This window comes from Pipra filicauda, unplaced genomic scaffold, assembly GCF_003945595.2.
Source record: "Pipra filicauda isolate LSUMZ 115617 unplaced genomic scaffold, ASM394559v2 scaffold2_size9829703_pilon, whole genome shotgun sequence".
NCBI classification, from domain to species: Eukaryota; Metazoa; Chordata; class Aves; order Passeriformes; family Pipridae; genus Pipra; species Pipra filicauda.
In genome coordinates, this window is record NW_024104421.1 from 4516779 (window position 1) to 4531544 (window position 14766).

General features: G+C 43.4%; 1 protein-coding gene across 2 annotated transcripts in view; it reads right to left on the reverse strand.

Annotated features, from left to right (window-relative positions):
• TMTC1 (transmembrane O-mannosyltransferase targeting cadherins 1) overlaps positions 1-14766 on the reverse strand; it is a 145813-nt gene that overhangs the window by 38287 nt on the left and 92760 nt on the right. For both annotated transcript variants that reach the window (XM_039383164.1, XM_027726647.2), the window contains exons 10-11: positions 9857-10021; positions 1642-1755 (exon numbers count right to left, since the gene is read on the reverse strand). In XM_039383164.1, the coding sequence (XP_039239098.1) occupies positions 1642-1755; positions 9857-10021 (279 nt within the window). The remainder of the gene's footprint in view (positions 1-1641; positions 1756-9856; positions 10022-14766) is intronic.

Consider the following 14766-nt stretch of genomic DNA (forward strand, 5'->3'; position numbering starts at 1 on the left):
TTTCTGGTGTCTTGGAGAAAGGTGAGATACTAGCTAGAAGACGGACTGGAGGACTGCAGAAGCTCACATAACACTGAAAACACCAGCAGCAGGTTAAGAGATGTTAAGGGATCTTTCTATGGAACACAGACTTTTAGCAATGGGATATTCAGTGCGGCATTGAAAGGTGTAAACAAATTCAATGACTGGAAGCTGGTGTTACACAAATCAGTCTAAAAATAAAGGAAAACATTTTCAACAGCCAAGGTAATTAACCTTCAGTACAGTTTATTGATGGTTGTGCTGGATTTTCCATTCCTGGAAACATTAAAAAAATAGGAGTTTTTTCTAAATGGTTTCCTAAATGCCCAGCATGGTAACACAGAACAGGATGCTGCTCAAAAAAGCTAAAAATCACCTTCACCCAGGTTCAGGCTCTCATCAGTGACAATGAACTCCAGTCCTCCCAGCTTAACCTGGGTGGGTTAGGAGCCCTCAGAAAGCCTTTATCATAACCCTGTCATCTGGCCAAAAGACAAAAACATACATGTAATTTCTAGAGTTTTCTGTCACACCACATGTCAGGAAAGAACCTTTCTTGCACCTCCTGACATGCCCTATTGGAGCTGAGCTTTGCCCTTGCTGTCCATTAGAGCTACTTCTCACTTTGTCTGTCCTTCCCAAATATGCTTCTATTCCTGAAAACATTATCTGCACACTATTTAATTTGCTACCACCCCATTCCCTGCACCATTTTCCCTGCACTCATTCCTCAGAGGGGTTGTCCCTTCTCCCAAGCCCCAAGGAGCAAAGTGGAGAGGTTTGGGGAACTGAGGTGACCTGTTCGGTGCAGTGAGTGGTGCCTGGGAAGCAGAGAGCAGCTGATGCCCCAGCTGAGCTACACCAACAGCACTGTCAGGAATGGCAAGCAGAGGGAAGCTGCTGGCAGGGAATAACCCCATCTATGAGTGAAGGAAGGGTCCTTCAGAGATACCACAGGATATGTCCCATATTACAAGCCCAGCCCTGGTCCTTGATTTACCATTCATCTCTAGGCAAGGTAATTCATCCTCCTGCTTCAGCTTCCCTGTGTACAGAACCACAGCAATGATATTTGCCCTATGACTGCACAGGAGCATTTTCAGGATCAATTAGTTTAGTGTTCATGCAAAGCTCTGTGGACAGAAGCCTCAGTACAAGTACTGAGCACTATTATTGTTACTGCACTTCAGATGGCTACCGCACTGACATTTTCCAGGCGTGCACCATTAACAATTTACTAAGATAAATGGCCCAGGAACCTGAAAATGTATTTAGGACAACTACCTCCTGCTTACCAGCATACCTTCAGCTGCGTAAATGACACCTCATTGCTCAATGTGTAGCTATGGTAACATTTCTATCTCATATATTGAAGTGCACGCACACACACATACACACACATACATACACACACGTGGAGCTGGAGGGAAGCCAGGTTACCTCATTTAATTACACACAAACACCGAGCCAGAGAACTTTCCCAGGCTCTGAAAGCCAAGCTGCTCCCCAGAGCCAGGGCTGAGGAGCAGGCAATTTGCCCTATGCCTGTCAGGAACAGGATGGGTTAACAGCAGGCTGCACCACAAAGCCAGAGCCCCAGTAGGCCCCCAGGGGACTTACTTGAGAGCAGTTTTGTAGTGGTAGATAGCCTCGATGTTACGGCCCTGGTCCTTCAGAAAATTGGCATAGTTGTAGTGCACCTTGGCATTGTGGGGCAGGGTCTTCACTCCTGAGCTGCGGAGAGGAACAGAAGCAGCACAGTGTTAGCAGCCAGGTTACCCCACCTTCCCCTAGGCCCACCTTCTTCTCATGGTCCCTTTCCCTGAAAAGCTTGCTCATAATCTGAGCACCTTGTCACCTCCTGTGCACTTTTGTCAACACAACTCATGTTATAACCCCAAGCTTGTCCCACGCGCTGGTACAGCGAGTGCCCCGGGCAGACATAAATACGTGGCAGCAATTCAACTTCTCCTGGCTGCCGTCACCACAGGCACTTCTAGCACCAACACTGCAACACCCCCCGTGGCCAGATGCTGTTGTATTTTAAAATCTGAATTATTCAACTGAAAGACAATCTCCCTCTCCCCAAAAAAAGCTAATATTTAGAGGGAAAGCATGTAGTACCTTCTAATAACAGGGTCCCTGTTAAAACTTGAGTGTCATGAAGCCCCTTACGAAAATCTTGATTTAGACATGCCAGTTGCAGATACCAAAAAGAAGGTATCTTTTCCATATGCATCAGCCACTAGAGGGGAGGCATGGCATAGTCCAATAGCCAGCCAGCACTTATGCACCACTTAGCACTGAGCAGAGTATGGCTGGGAGGTGAGGGCTAATGGGACTCTCACCCCTACGGGGCAAGTCCTAACACTCTGGCAATATAATATATGACCAAGGATATCTGGTTGCACAGCCACCCTATCCCTCCCCTTCATCTCCCCTGACACGTGTAGACTGAACTCAACATTTGGAATTAATAATGAGAGCACAAAGACAAAAGAAGAAGAGCAAGCACATGCTTATTTACTTAATTGAGAGCGCAGAAAGCAAGGTACACCTTGCACAGCTAGAGGAAATGCTGTTTCAAGGTTAAAGAGAGAAAGAAGTCACAGGAGCATGTACACCATGGAAACATTTCCCCTGCAAGAATCCAGAGAAGTCAGTCCTCTGTTTAATGGGGAAATCCTTTCCAGCACATAAATGGGGGCTCTCTGAGGTAACAGGAAATAAGGACGGATAAATTTGTTCATGTAAAAGCAGACAAAGAGGTGTTTCTTGCTCACAAGCAGATTCCTGCCAGCTGCTCGCTTTTCAACACTCAGCATCTCTAACCCTGCTACTTCAGGTAGGAAAAGCAAGGATTAGAAAATTCCCAAGTCTTGTTGCTTTGCCTTGTCTGTCTCTCCTGTTTAACTTTGGTGAGCATGGAAGTTAATCATAATGAGACAGGGTCACACACAGCCCCTACAGCAGGGTGCACACCCTCTCCCATGGAAAGAACACACCCAGAGCTGCAAGAAACCCTTTGTCAGGGATTTCATTGTAAAAGGTGCTGAGGAATTGCAGTGGCAAATCCCTTTGGTTATCAGCAGCCAGTGGTATCAAGCATCGCTAAGGCCTACTTGTGAGAGCTTCCAAAGCTTTGCCCACAGCAGCCTTATGGAGTTCCACCCATCACAACCCTGGTTTGCCTGCTGAAATTAAAAATACACCTTGCATTTGGCTTCCTAATCGTCAGGTATTTCCAAATTACTTACTGGGAGCACTACAGGAATAAGACATTTTGTGACTAATCGCTGAATTAAATCAGTTAATTGATGCTATTCTTAAGAGAATGATTTTCTATATTAGTTTTCACAAAGATATACTGCACCAGCAGCAAGTAATGTGTGACTGCTATGGCTGTGTTAATTTTCACTGGCCTTGGGAGCTATTAACTACAAGCTTACAACCTCTGGGCATTACTGGAATATTAATTCTTATACAAAGAGGGTTTCATTACATCAACGCCAGCATTACAGGCAGAGACACAGCACTCAAAACTGCTGCTCTCTCAGAGCTACATGAAATGAGTTGCTGGCTCTGCTACAGCCTCTGCTGAAACAGAGCAGACTGAGTTAACAGTGAGGAGTACATTGCATATGCACAAGCACTTCAGTTCTAATGAGATACAGTTTTAACACTAAGATGCATATGTTTGAATATTTTAATTCTGGACTGTTTCCCTTTAAGTAGAATTTATTTTTAATTCTGCTGGTCCCACTTATTATAACATCACTAATAAAGCTTCTTTCATCTGCGTGCTTCTGCTGGTGGTGGGGGTGACATAGGAAAGGCAGAAGTGGGTTTGGGTTCTTAAGATGCTGTCTTCTGCATCACACTCCCTGACCTATTTATTCTCCTTGCACAGGCGGGGAGGGGGGTGTTTCATTTTGCAAATGCACATAGCAATGACTGAGGCTGCTTGGAGTCTCTGCACTGTGGGAGGTAGCAGCAAATACAGTGTCGGACCCAGAGGGGAATTTTCAGGAGAGTTTAGGCAAACACTCCTGCTAACTGACTCTTGACCAGTTAAGAACACTGTTTGCTCATTGACAGAGGAAACAATAATGTCCATAGTGAAAGCCAAGAAGGAAAGGGTGGAGTATAAATAACAAAGTAGAACACTATGTTTTTTCCATTTCTCTTCCCACAAGCCCCCAGTCTCTCACAATTCCAATATAACTTTCCAATGTGCTTTTCCAAACCCTCCTATTTCCCTGTTCCCCAGCCCAGCACACACATGCCCTTCTGAAAACCTATGGCACTGATCTGGCTCCAGCCAGAAACAAGCCCACTGAGATGGGACATCATTTCTCCAGAGGATTTCCTTCCCTTTTGACTTCTACGACAGCAGTAAGTGACATAAAAGAAAAATAAACAATAGGCAAACCCTTTTACGTAACACTTCCTCTCCGTGGAAAGGTAAAAACCTATTAGCCATAAATCAGAGAAATAAAATACCACTGATACTTTCCAACCTCAAATACCAGCATTATCCAAATTCCACTTCGGTTGGGAAAAGTCTCCTGTGATCCCCTCTGATGTTTTCCTAAGTGCATGTTCTGCTCTTCAAAGTGACTGGGTGCAGGCAGAGGCTTCACTGATTTTCTGTGATTTCCATATGAAAAGTGCTCATTTTGCAAGGAAATGAGGCCACTCCTGCCTCAGCAGGAGCCCTGGAAAACCGATGGGATCTCCTCTGCTTTGGGAATCATTATCATCCATAAATGTTTTCTATACCAAATTATTCTCTGGATGACACAATCACTTTCCTTGGCCTCCTACCCTTTTATTGATTTCACAGATATCGATGTTGGGCCATATTAAACTGTCCTATAGAAGATGTCCAAAATGCAAACTGGGACTTGCTCTCCTCAGCTGAGTGAGCTTTCAGAATTAACAAAACACAGCAGTTTATGTCACATTTGGGGCTGGGGCAGTTTTTGTAAATTACTGAAGTCACCAGACCTGGCTTAGGAAGGAGAACTGGTGACTAAGAAAGTGTCACTTTTATACAGTTCCTTTGCTGGTTACAAGCGAGCCTGGCGTGTTTCCAGGTTCTGTCACAAATGTGGGCAGTGTGTGCAGATGCTTTCCAGGAGCAACAGGAAACATGGCAGCTCGACAAACCTTGAAAAGGTCAGTATAGTGGACACAGAGGTCAGTCCGCAGCCCTCACCTCCCTTTCCTTGGCTTCAGACATTAACACTGACCGCAGCTGGAGTCTGTGGAGACTGACCTTCTAGCCTGTGCATTCACTCAACAGGGTAGTTCCTTAAATAATTAACAAATAAGTCCTCTCTGCCCACCTGCCAATACAGTAAGAAAAACTGCTTGGGGCTTCTGTTGATGTCTTAGAATAATACGTCTCAAATATTTAGATCTCTACATATTTAGCCACTTTTTATACTTGTGGTTTATTTACTTCTTATTTAGCCCTTGTACATATGCTTGTGCACCTATGTGGAGACGCATCATTTCCTGAGACATCAGCATCCTTCCCCATACTACTGCTTTCAGCCAGGACCTGGCAGGATTTCTGTATCCAGAAAACTTGGTCTCTGGGCTACAGATTGAGAGTGGCAACAGTGCTGCCACACAATGTCAAATCAGGGCAAGTCTTAAGAAAGGGACAGAGTGGGGTACAATCACAAAACTAGTAACACACTGAGTACAAAAACGTCTCCTGGACCAGCACAGGAAAAGCATATTTAACAGAACAGGCCCCAGCGAAGGGAATCAAGACAGATTGACTCTGAAGAAACACATCCAAGCAAATGGAGGAATGAAAAGTAGAGGTGAAGGAAAAAAAACTAAGTGGAGGGAAAAAGCAGTAATTAATTAAAGCAGAACAGAAAGAGGAATGAAGAACTAGGAATGTGAGTAAAGATTCTCTCAGCACATACTTCTTGAAAAAAAAAACAACTTCAACACACAGAGACTACCAAGTAGGTTGACTTATGTCTCCTTTCCCACATCTACAGATTTGCTCTGTTTTGTTATTATTTTCCCTCATACCTCTTTTACTGTTCCTTATCTCCTCTTCCACTTCTGTCCATTTAAATCTACTCCTGTTTCATGCGTCTCCGCCCACTTCTCCCTCCTCTACTCATCAGCTATATACAGCCTCCTCCTTCTGCCCCAAAGAGGAGATCTCTCACTCCTGGGGTGACATTATCTTCTTGCTATACTATTCTTCTTTTGCATTTCCTTCCCATCAACAAGAAGGGTCCTACCACAATAGAGACTCGGAGAGATGTGTAACTCCTATCAAAGATCTTAAAAAGACAACAAAAAGGGCAATAAGGGTAAACAGAACAGTAAATAAAGCTGTGAGAAATGAGAAATGAAAAACACCATTTAAAAAGTGAACACAGACCTAAAGAATGAAAAAGGAAAAAAAGAGCATAAACGTCAGCCAGTTAACATAAACCATAATTAGGCAGACCAAGAGAGATTTAAAGAAAAACTTGCTAAAGCCATCAAAGCTAATAATGGAATATATAAGATCTGCCAAAGATCCCCTAAGGCAAATAGACGATGGAGGTCTAAAAGTAGTGCTTGAAGAAGAAAAGAATACAGCAGAAAAGTTAAATGGATTCTCTGCACCAGTGCTCACTACAGGGAAACCGAAGGAGGTTGCCACACAGGAGCCTGTCCTCACAGGAGCAAGACTGAAGCACTGTCTGTAACTGAAGTGGCAGTAAAAGAGGCTTTTAAACAAATCAACACCAAGAACAGTTATAAATCCATTGGGCCTGGTAGTATGCATCCAAAGGAAATCAAGTATGAAGCTACTAGCTGTGGTAGGTAGCCTATAATTTAAATGAGACTGGCGCTAGAGGAATGGGAGGTGACGAACATGATATCATTTGGCTCCAGGGAAGGGATCTTGGGGGGAAAACAGAGCAGCAAGTCTGACTTCCACTCCAGGTTATTTGGGAAAACCCATAATAAAGCCTAGTTTTAGCAAACTTCTGGGTAACTACAGTCCAACAGGGAAGAATTAGCCTCGTATATTGCAGAAAGAAATTTGTTGGGCGGATCTGTTGTTCTTTGATAGATTCAACAGGTACCTGGTGCTTTAACTATAGAAAGCTTTTATGAATATTTAAATATAGCCCAAGTCAATCAAAATCAAAAATATCAATGTTGTGCACTTAAATGTTCAAAGAGGGTTTTTTTGATAAAATCCCTCACTTGAAGACTTCCAATTTCTTCAAGGCATCATGGGGTAAGAGGGAAGGTCCACTCCTGAATCAATACCTAATTGGAAGACAGCAAGGAAAGAGCATGAGAACAGTTTTTACAACTGGAGAAGACTGCAAGCAGGGCTCTCCAGGGACATGTGACGGCATCTCAGCTGCTTCCCATGTTCACAAAGGATCTTGAAAAGGGAGCAAACAGGGAGGCAACATGTTTGCTGGTGACACCGACATGAATCACACGGCAGTAATTAAAACTAACCACACTTTGTCACAGAAGGATCCCACAGTATTGAAGCCTGGGCAAGAAGATGGCACATGAAATGCAATTCTGGTACAGACACAAGTATCAGAGAGTGTGTACACAGACCGATGTCTATGAATCAAATATTTCCAATCACAATAGGTGTCTTGGGGGTTTGTATGGACAGTGCCGTGAAATTATCACCCAAGGCAAATAGAAGATCAGGATTTAGTAGGAGAAGAGAATACAAACAAGAAAGCATTCCTACGTTTCTGTGCTGCACATATCTCTTGAAAGGAGATTCTGGTCTCCTTCTCAAAAGGATGGATCAGAGTTTGAAAGTATCCAGCGAAGACTGACAAGAGGGATCAGAAATGCACAGCTTCCATATGAGGAGACCTCAAATCCAGCAGATTCTAGCATAAAAAGGAGACAGCCTTAGGTGAGGACATGGGGGTTGAAGGCACAGAAGTGCCTTTATCCTAAGTGACAAGCTGATAGTTACTCACTACTCATTCAGAGTACACACCAGAACTAGGGGACAACAAACCAGATAATCAGGCAGGAGGCTCAGAGCACACAGAAGGGAAATCTTAGTGTGCACACTGTGTAATTTAACGACAGAGCCCAGCGCACAGGATGCTGTAGGAGCCAAAACTATAAATAGATTTGAAAAAGCAGTCAGAGACATTATGGAAGAAAAGTCCATCAGTGGCTGTTAAAAGCAAAAATAGCAAGTAACTCCTGACTCAGGAAGTCTTTAAACTGCAGATTACTGCAAGCTGGGAAAGAACTGGAGAGAGGCATCATTGTTGCTGGCCCTGTTCTTACATCACTTTTCTCGGCAGCTGCTGCTGATTGCTCTCAGGGGCAAGCCAAAATACGAGGTGACCCAGCAGGAACACATCTACAATGTCGTTGTCTTCTCAAAAGACCAGGGCAGATCTCTCTCCTGCAAGTGTCCCCAAAAGACCTGAGCTGAAGAGTGAGCTTGCTCAACCCAAGCCACTGAGCTACCCCAGATCCCTCCCCTGAGGCAAGGCGTGTTAGCCCCAGTTCAGTGCTGCATTGAAGCTTTGGAATTTGAACTGGCTGTGGATGGCCACCCTGCTTTGAATGGCAGTAGGAAGGACAGAAATCCATTTGCACCCAACTAAGCAAACAAAATCTTACCCTTGTCTTCTACGACAGAGCCCCTGGCACCCCATATCATCCCAAGAGTGCTCCTTAGCAGGAGGAAATGTCCTTCTGTCATCTGCTCCAGTTTGACCTCATCGTTATTAAACATGGGTGACCATAGCCATATGCAACACACAATACCATACGATGCCTGCAAATCAGCACATGAAACTGTCATATTCCTGTCTCCCTTTCAGTAAGAGGGTTGTCCAACTTGGAAATCATCCTACTTTCTCCAAGTGGCCATTGTTAGCCAGAAGGTTTGGACTGGAGGTGCGTCTCATGTGGATTGCTGTGTGAGCCCAGATTGGTCACCATGGCTGCTGTTTGAACAGCAAAGAGTGTTTCAGGGAGACAAGCAGTGAATCATGGCAGAGGGAAGAAACCTCTATTCCAGATTTTTTGGAAAAAGTCCCACTTAGAGAGCTCCAATGACTTCAGTAGTGTTTCCTGAAGACCAAAGGTTACACATAAAAAAAATTTCATACTTTCAGTGCTGCATAAATTAAACTTTGCTCTGGTTAATAAGTTAGAAAATAAAGCTAAGCAACCCATGTGCAGATCACCTGTGTTTCTGCAATTACTTCACAATTAGACAACTGCTGAAAGCAGCTGGAGGCAAATGCAATACATTTTCTAGCAAAACACAAAATGAAACAGTCTGTTTCAGTGCAAGAAAATACATAAATGAGGTTGTAAAGAGAGCTGTTTGGCAAAGAGTAATCAAATAAAATGAAATATGGTACATTAGGTTCAGTACTTCATGGCATTTCATTTTTGTCATTAGAACATTGCTATAGAAAATTCAATATATTCAGTAGCGTTACTATGCTGTTCTGGAGGGTTGCAACAAACTTTTGCTATGTCTTTAAAAAGGAAAGTGTTGCACTATTGTTAAATCTACAGAATCAAAATTATTTAAAAACAGCATGTATTAAAAATGTGATTGTCAGAACCAAAGTTTGTGCATAAGCATATGAAGTGCTGACATCAGTTTCTGTACAACTACCAAAAAACCAGAAAGTAGGTGTTATCTTATGATAATAAAAATATTAATTATATTGATGCATCAGTAGCAGGACTTGTGGTAAAGAAAACTATTCCATGTAACAAACTTATTTTAAACAATATAAAAATGTAAGTATTCTCTCGTGGTCGGTCATACCTGAAAAGGGATTCTCGTGACAGCCAGATTTCGTTCTGTTTCACCGTCTTCCAAGAGAAGAGCAGCAGCAGTAAAGCAAAGAGGGTCAGAACAGTAATTCTCCATTTATTTAACCATGTAGACAGCTTTTTTAGACCGTGGACAAAAAGGATGCAGTACCCCATACTGGGAAAAAAAAAAAAAAATAGGAAAGGGAAAATGTACCAAAAGTTATATTTCAGGAGTCTGTTTTATACGCAAGAACATTCAGTATCGCGTTTATTATGCAATTACAGGGGGTTTTGGACTAATGATATTTTCTGGGCTAATAAACTTCAATTCAACAGCAGATTTCCTCAAGTTACTACGCAATTTCCAAATTAATCTAAATGATAGACCCGGATGCCAGAAGTACAGTAGCGTACATAATACCACCCAGTGTAATGGCAGCTTACACCAGCCCGCGGAAGGCAGCTGCTTTTCTGAACAGCAAGCTAAGAAAGCATCATGTAATAACAGTAATACTGAGCACTACTGGAGCAGTGTGGAAATGAAAAGCATTTTAACAGAGGGAAGTCTCTAAACAATCCCAGTGGTGGCAGCTTTTAATTCCAGTTTACAGATTGCGAAGCTGAGGCAGGGGAGCAAGTGTTGTAGTCAACGCCGCAGCAGGAGCGGGTGACAGAGACCACGTCAAAAGGCAGGAGTCCATCTGGGTCTTGCCCTTCTGCATGAGGGCCAGCCCATCCCTTCTAGTGCCCAGCCCAGAACAGCTGAGATGCCCTAGCAGAGCTTCCTTACTGCCCTTCCATGAACCAACACACGAGTCTTCTCCAGCCCCCGGCCCCCAGGCACTTCCATGGCTCTCCAGGAATAACTACAGCAGCATTTTTACAAACCACATTGGGACTGAAGTCTTATTCCTGTATAACTTTAAATAAATTCCATAATTATTTACCTTAATTCAAGAGTTATGCTAATTCTTCCAGTGATGCCCCTCTGAGTTGGAAATCCAGTGCTTTCAGTTGCCATACTTAGTAAGCCACTAATTCTACTCGGCATTTTTTAAAAGGAATTTCAATTTCTGTTGCTCAATGAATTTCATTAGCTTATGTACAACTCTTCAAATTACTTAGCACCTGATTTAGTGTTAGAGTTAAAACCTATCTTAGTCCAGGGAGCTCCCCCTGATAAAAAAAGGAGCAGAAGGCTCTGGAATAACACTTGGGGATGATCTATATATAGGAACAAAAGAGCACCCCTCCCCAAACCAGCACACCTTGAACCCCAGCTGAATCCTACACTTGAATGAAGGTAGGCAGGAGGCAGAGATGATTACACCCACCCACACTCCAGTCAGAGATCCACAGTCTTTCCTGGCCTGTACTTAAACATCTGAGCAATTTCCCTGTGAGACTGCTACGAGGTAAGAAGAACTAAGAACACAATTCCCCCATCAGAGGTGACCTTGCAAGGAAGCACACGATATGGTGAAAGTCAATGTGGAAATCGGAAAAACGTTCCATATTTGAGGAGCTGTGTGCCTGCTTCTTAGCATAGTTTTTCTGCCCTCTAGGAGAGCCAGGCACATTGCTATTGTTTAGTCTTCCTAAGGATGGAGAGGGACAAGAATTCTTCCTTTCACTGAGGAAAAAAGTATGTACTGTGATACACCAGCATTGTCACTGGCACAGTACAGGTGCCTTATAGAACATAGAGAAGTATAGACATAGGGGGAAAATCCAGAGACAACATTAGATCTGGTGATCATTCAAAACTCCTTCATTGTTGTTTTTGAGTTCTCCCATTTTTCAGAAGTGGTTATCTATATATTTTCTTCACTTAAGTATGCTTGCACCTCACTGCAACACATTTCTGTGTCACTTGCACTGTTTTTTTCCATTAACTCTTCTACACATATATGTTTATTGCACCTACATTAACTGCAAGCATTTAGAGCTACAAACAGAGATGCTGGTGCCAAACATTCCAGCCTTCATACCTATTGAACCCTACTTTAAAACCTCTGAAAAGCTGATCTCTGTAATAATCCTTCCCTTTCCAACAAAAAAAATGCCTCAAAAAGACTGCAGACGGGTTTTCACTCTGTTATTTTGCCTTTCTGCAATTTTATCCTTCCCTTGGAATTAATTATCTGACATAAATATTATTTAATTGCTTTAGCACAAGGCCGTTTTCAAAGTAATTTCCCTACACCTTCACATATTCAAGAACAGGCCCTTTGTACAGAATTGTGAACACACCCAGAAAACAAAAAATGCAAACGTCAATGTCTTGGTATTTATGTCAAATCCTGTCCCAGCTGTTGGGAATTTCTGCCTTAGCAGCAGTACTCAGTCTGCTTGTCTGAGGCACAGCCAGCATCACGTTACACCTTACACAGCCACTGGGAAAGGTGCTGCTTCCAGAGGTTGTTCTCCAACATCTGCAGTGCATTGCCAGAACAGTTACAGAGAGATGGTGAGGAGAAGAGTTCAGCTCAGATGGCAGCTCCCATCCCAGCTGCCCTGGCAGTGACACAGTGCAGGTTTGTAGCAGTGCCCAGCTCCACATAGCACTTCCCATCAGGGCCTCCTAAAGCACTTTGTAAGGGAGGTCTGCTGCAATCTTTCTCTTAGGGAGCAGGAACCTGTAACATGGCAATAAAGTGATTTGCTCTGCTGAAAGGGAACTGGCAAACGCGGCAATGAAGCTGCAGTCCAGGACTCTTACCCATAACACGAGGAGTATGCCATGGAAACCAAGATATCTTGCTCAACAGAGCACAGGACTCTCCAACAGATAAAACAGGTAAGTAACCCAAAAGCAGGCTGCACACTCAGCAAGGCAACAAGACTATAGGGTTCAGCAGTAAGTCCAAACATACAGTCCAAACAGAGGAGAATGGGTTCCCAAATGGCTGCTGAGTGGGAATGTGTAGCTCATGAAGCACCAGCATTTCAAACCACAAAGCTGCCACTTGTAAGGTTAAAGGGCAAGGCTGAAGCATGATTTACAATTCAATAAGAGAGAGATAACTTTGATAACGTTAGGACTGAGTTAGGACTGAATTCTGCCACAATTAGAGTGTAACTATCCTACAGTCGATGTCCCTGCACTGTAAAGTGCACGGGATCCAAAAGAAAGGAAAAGAAGGGGAAGGATCAGACAGCATGAACTAGATGAATATTTTCATTTTCAGAACCTGGTGAGTTTGGCTTAAAACTTCAGACCATTTCCTGTCACAGATCATCAAGGAAAGGGTGGGGAGGACACACCCATGCTAGGACCTTTCAGTGCAGATGTCAGGTGGAGCCTCATCTTTTTGCACGGCCTTTTTAATGACATGGTCAGTTCAAGCCCATCCCCTGGCCGAGGGCAGATGTTACATTCCTGACTACAGGTCTTTTGCAGGCCAAGGACTTCCAGAAGCACAGAAAGCACTCACATGTCCTTTGCTGCCAGGAAAGAATGTGCATTTGTGATTCTACGCCACAAACAGTTTGCAAAACAATTCCCTGCAACATCCCCAAAGCCATAATCCTTAGTAATTTTTGCATCTCTTTTTACATTTCTACCTTAAGGCCAAATAGCTATGATGAAATCAGGGCAAATCCAGACTCCTCCAGATCTCATGGTCTGCTCTAAACAAAACAAATGTCTACACCAATGTATTATAGCCTCTGTCAAAAAATATCCCATAATTATATTACTATTGTTTCCTAGTTCCAAAACCACATAATCCCTCATACCTTAAAACACATGTGTTTCACACTAGACTCAGCAGTTCCAGTACAGAAATTAGGTTTAGTACAGAGATCATGTAGTTTTGAACCAGTGAAGCACCAAGCTTGCAAAGATAGAGCTGCTGCAGCAGCAACATTCCCTGACAATCACTGGAGAGCACCCTCCACCATCATGTTTCACCCCCCAGATGCAAGTTCATCCCACTTCCCTTGATCCCCACCTCATCAGGCTTCAGGTAAGCCCTTGGAAGCTGCTCTGAGTTTCAGCAAGTCAGCAGCAGCCCAAGCAAGCCGTGGTACCCTGGTGGAAAGGGCCACACAGGTGAGGCTGCAGTTAATTCAAGAAGGAAACTTGCCAGGTAATGTTTCCTATGTGGTTAATTCTGCCATGACCCTGCCATCACCCACAAACACAAAGAACATTTCAAATATGTCATCTTTTGTTTTCTCAGGGTGATAGGGAGTCAACTCCATATCAAACCTTACCACTGGCTCACCAGGAAAGCAGTTTTTACTTGCAGACATTTACAGCAAAAAAATGAAAATGTCTCAAAAGGACCTTTCATCAAAGACCTGTTTGCCACTTGAAAAACCTGTCCTTAAGTACTACATTCCAGATATCTTCGTAGCTACCTGCATATGTATTGAGGCTGCAAGGTTGTGGGTTTGGGGTTTGTTTGGTTTTTTAGTTAACTCTAGCATTTCCTAGGGAGGGAACCATTTCTCCTGCAGGGCTTCTGTCTTGGCATTGTCATGCAAGCACTTTTCTGAAATACTTTGTAGCAAAACCAAAACAATGGGAAACAAGCAAAATCCCCAACCCACTTTTCTTCTTTTAAGTCCATTTTCCACTGGATTACTGTAAAACTGCTAAGCTTTTTTTTTGCCCTTTTTTTTTCTTCCATAGGATAAGCAACAACCTGCTACAGCAGGCTACAACAACCTGTTCCCCGCTGGGAAAAGTCCATGCAAGCTTGGTCTGAGGGTCCTGCAACGCAGGACCTGAGGAACAGCCCAGCAGGTGAACATGATATTTTTTCTGTGAGCTCACAATGAGCACACTTATTAAGGGAGAACCTGTGGCTTCAGAAATTCAGTGATGCAGCAGGAAAGCTGCACAGATGGGCCAGCAGGCCAATGGTTTCATGCTTCCTCACGTTTCAATCTCCTGAGGTACTAAAGTGG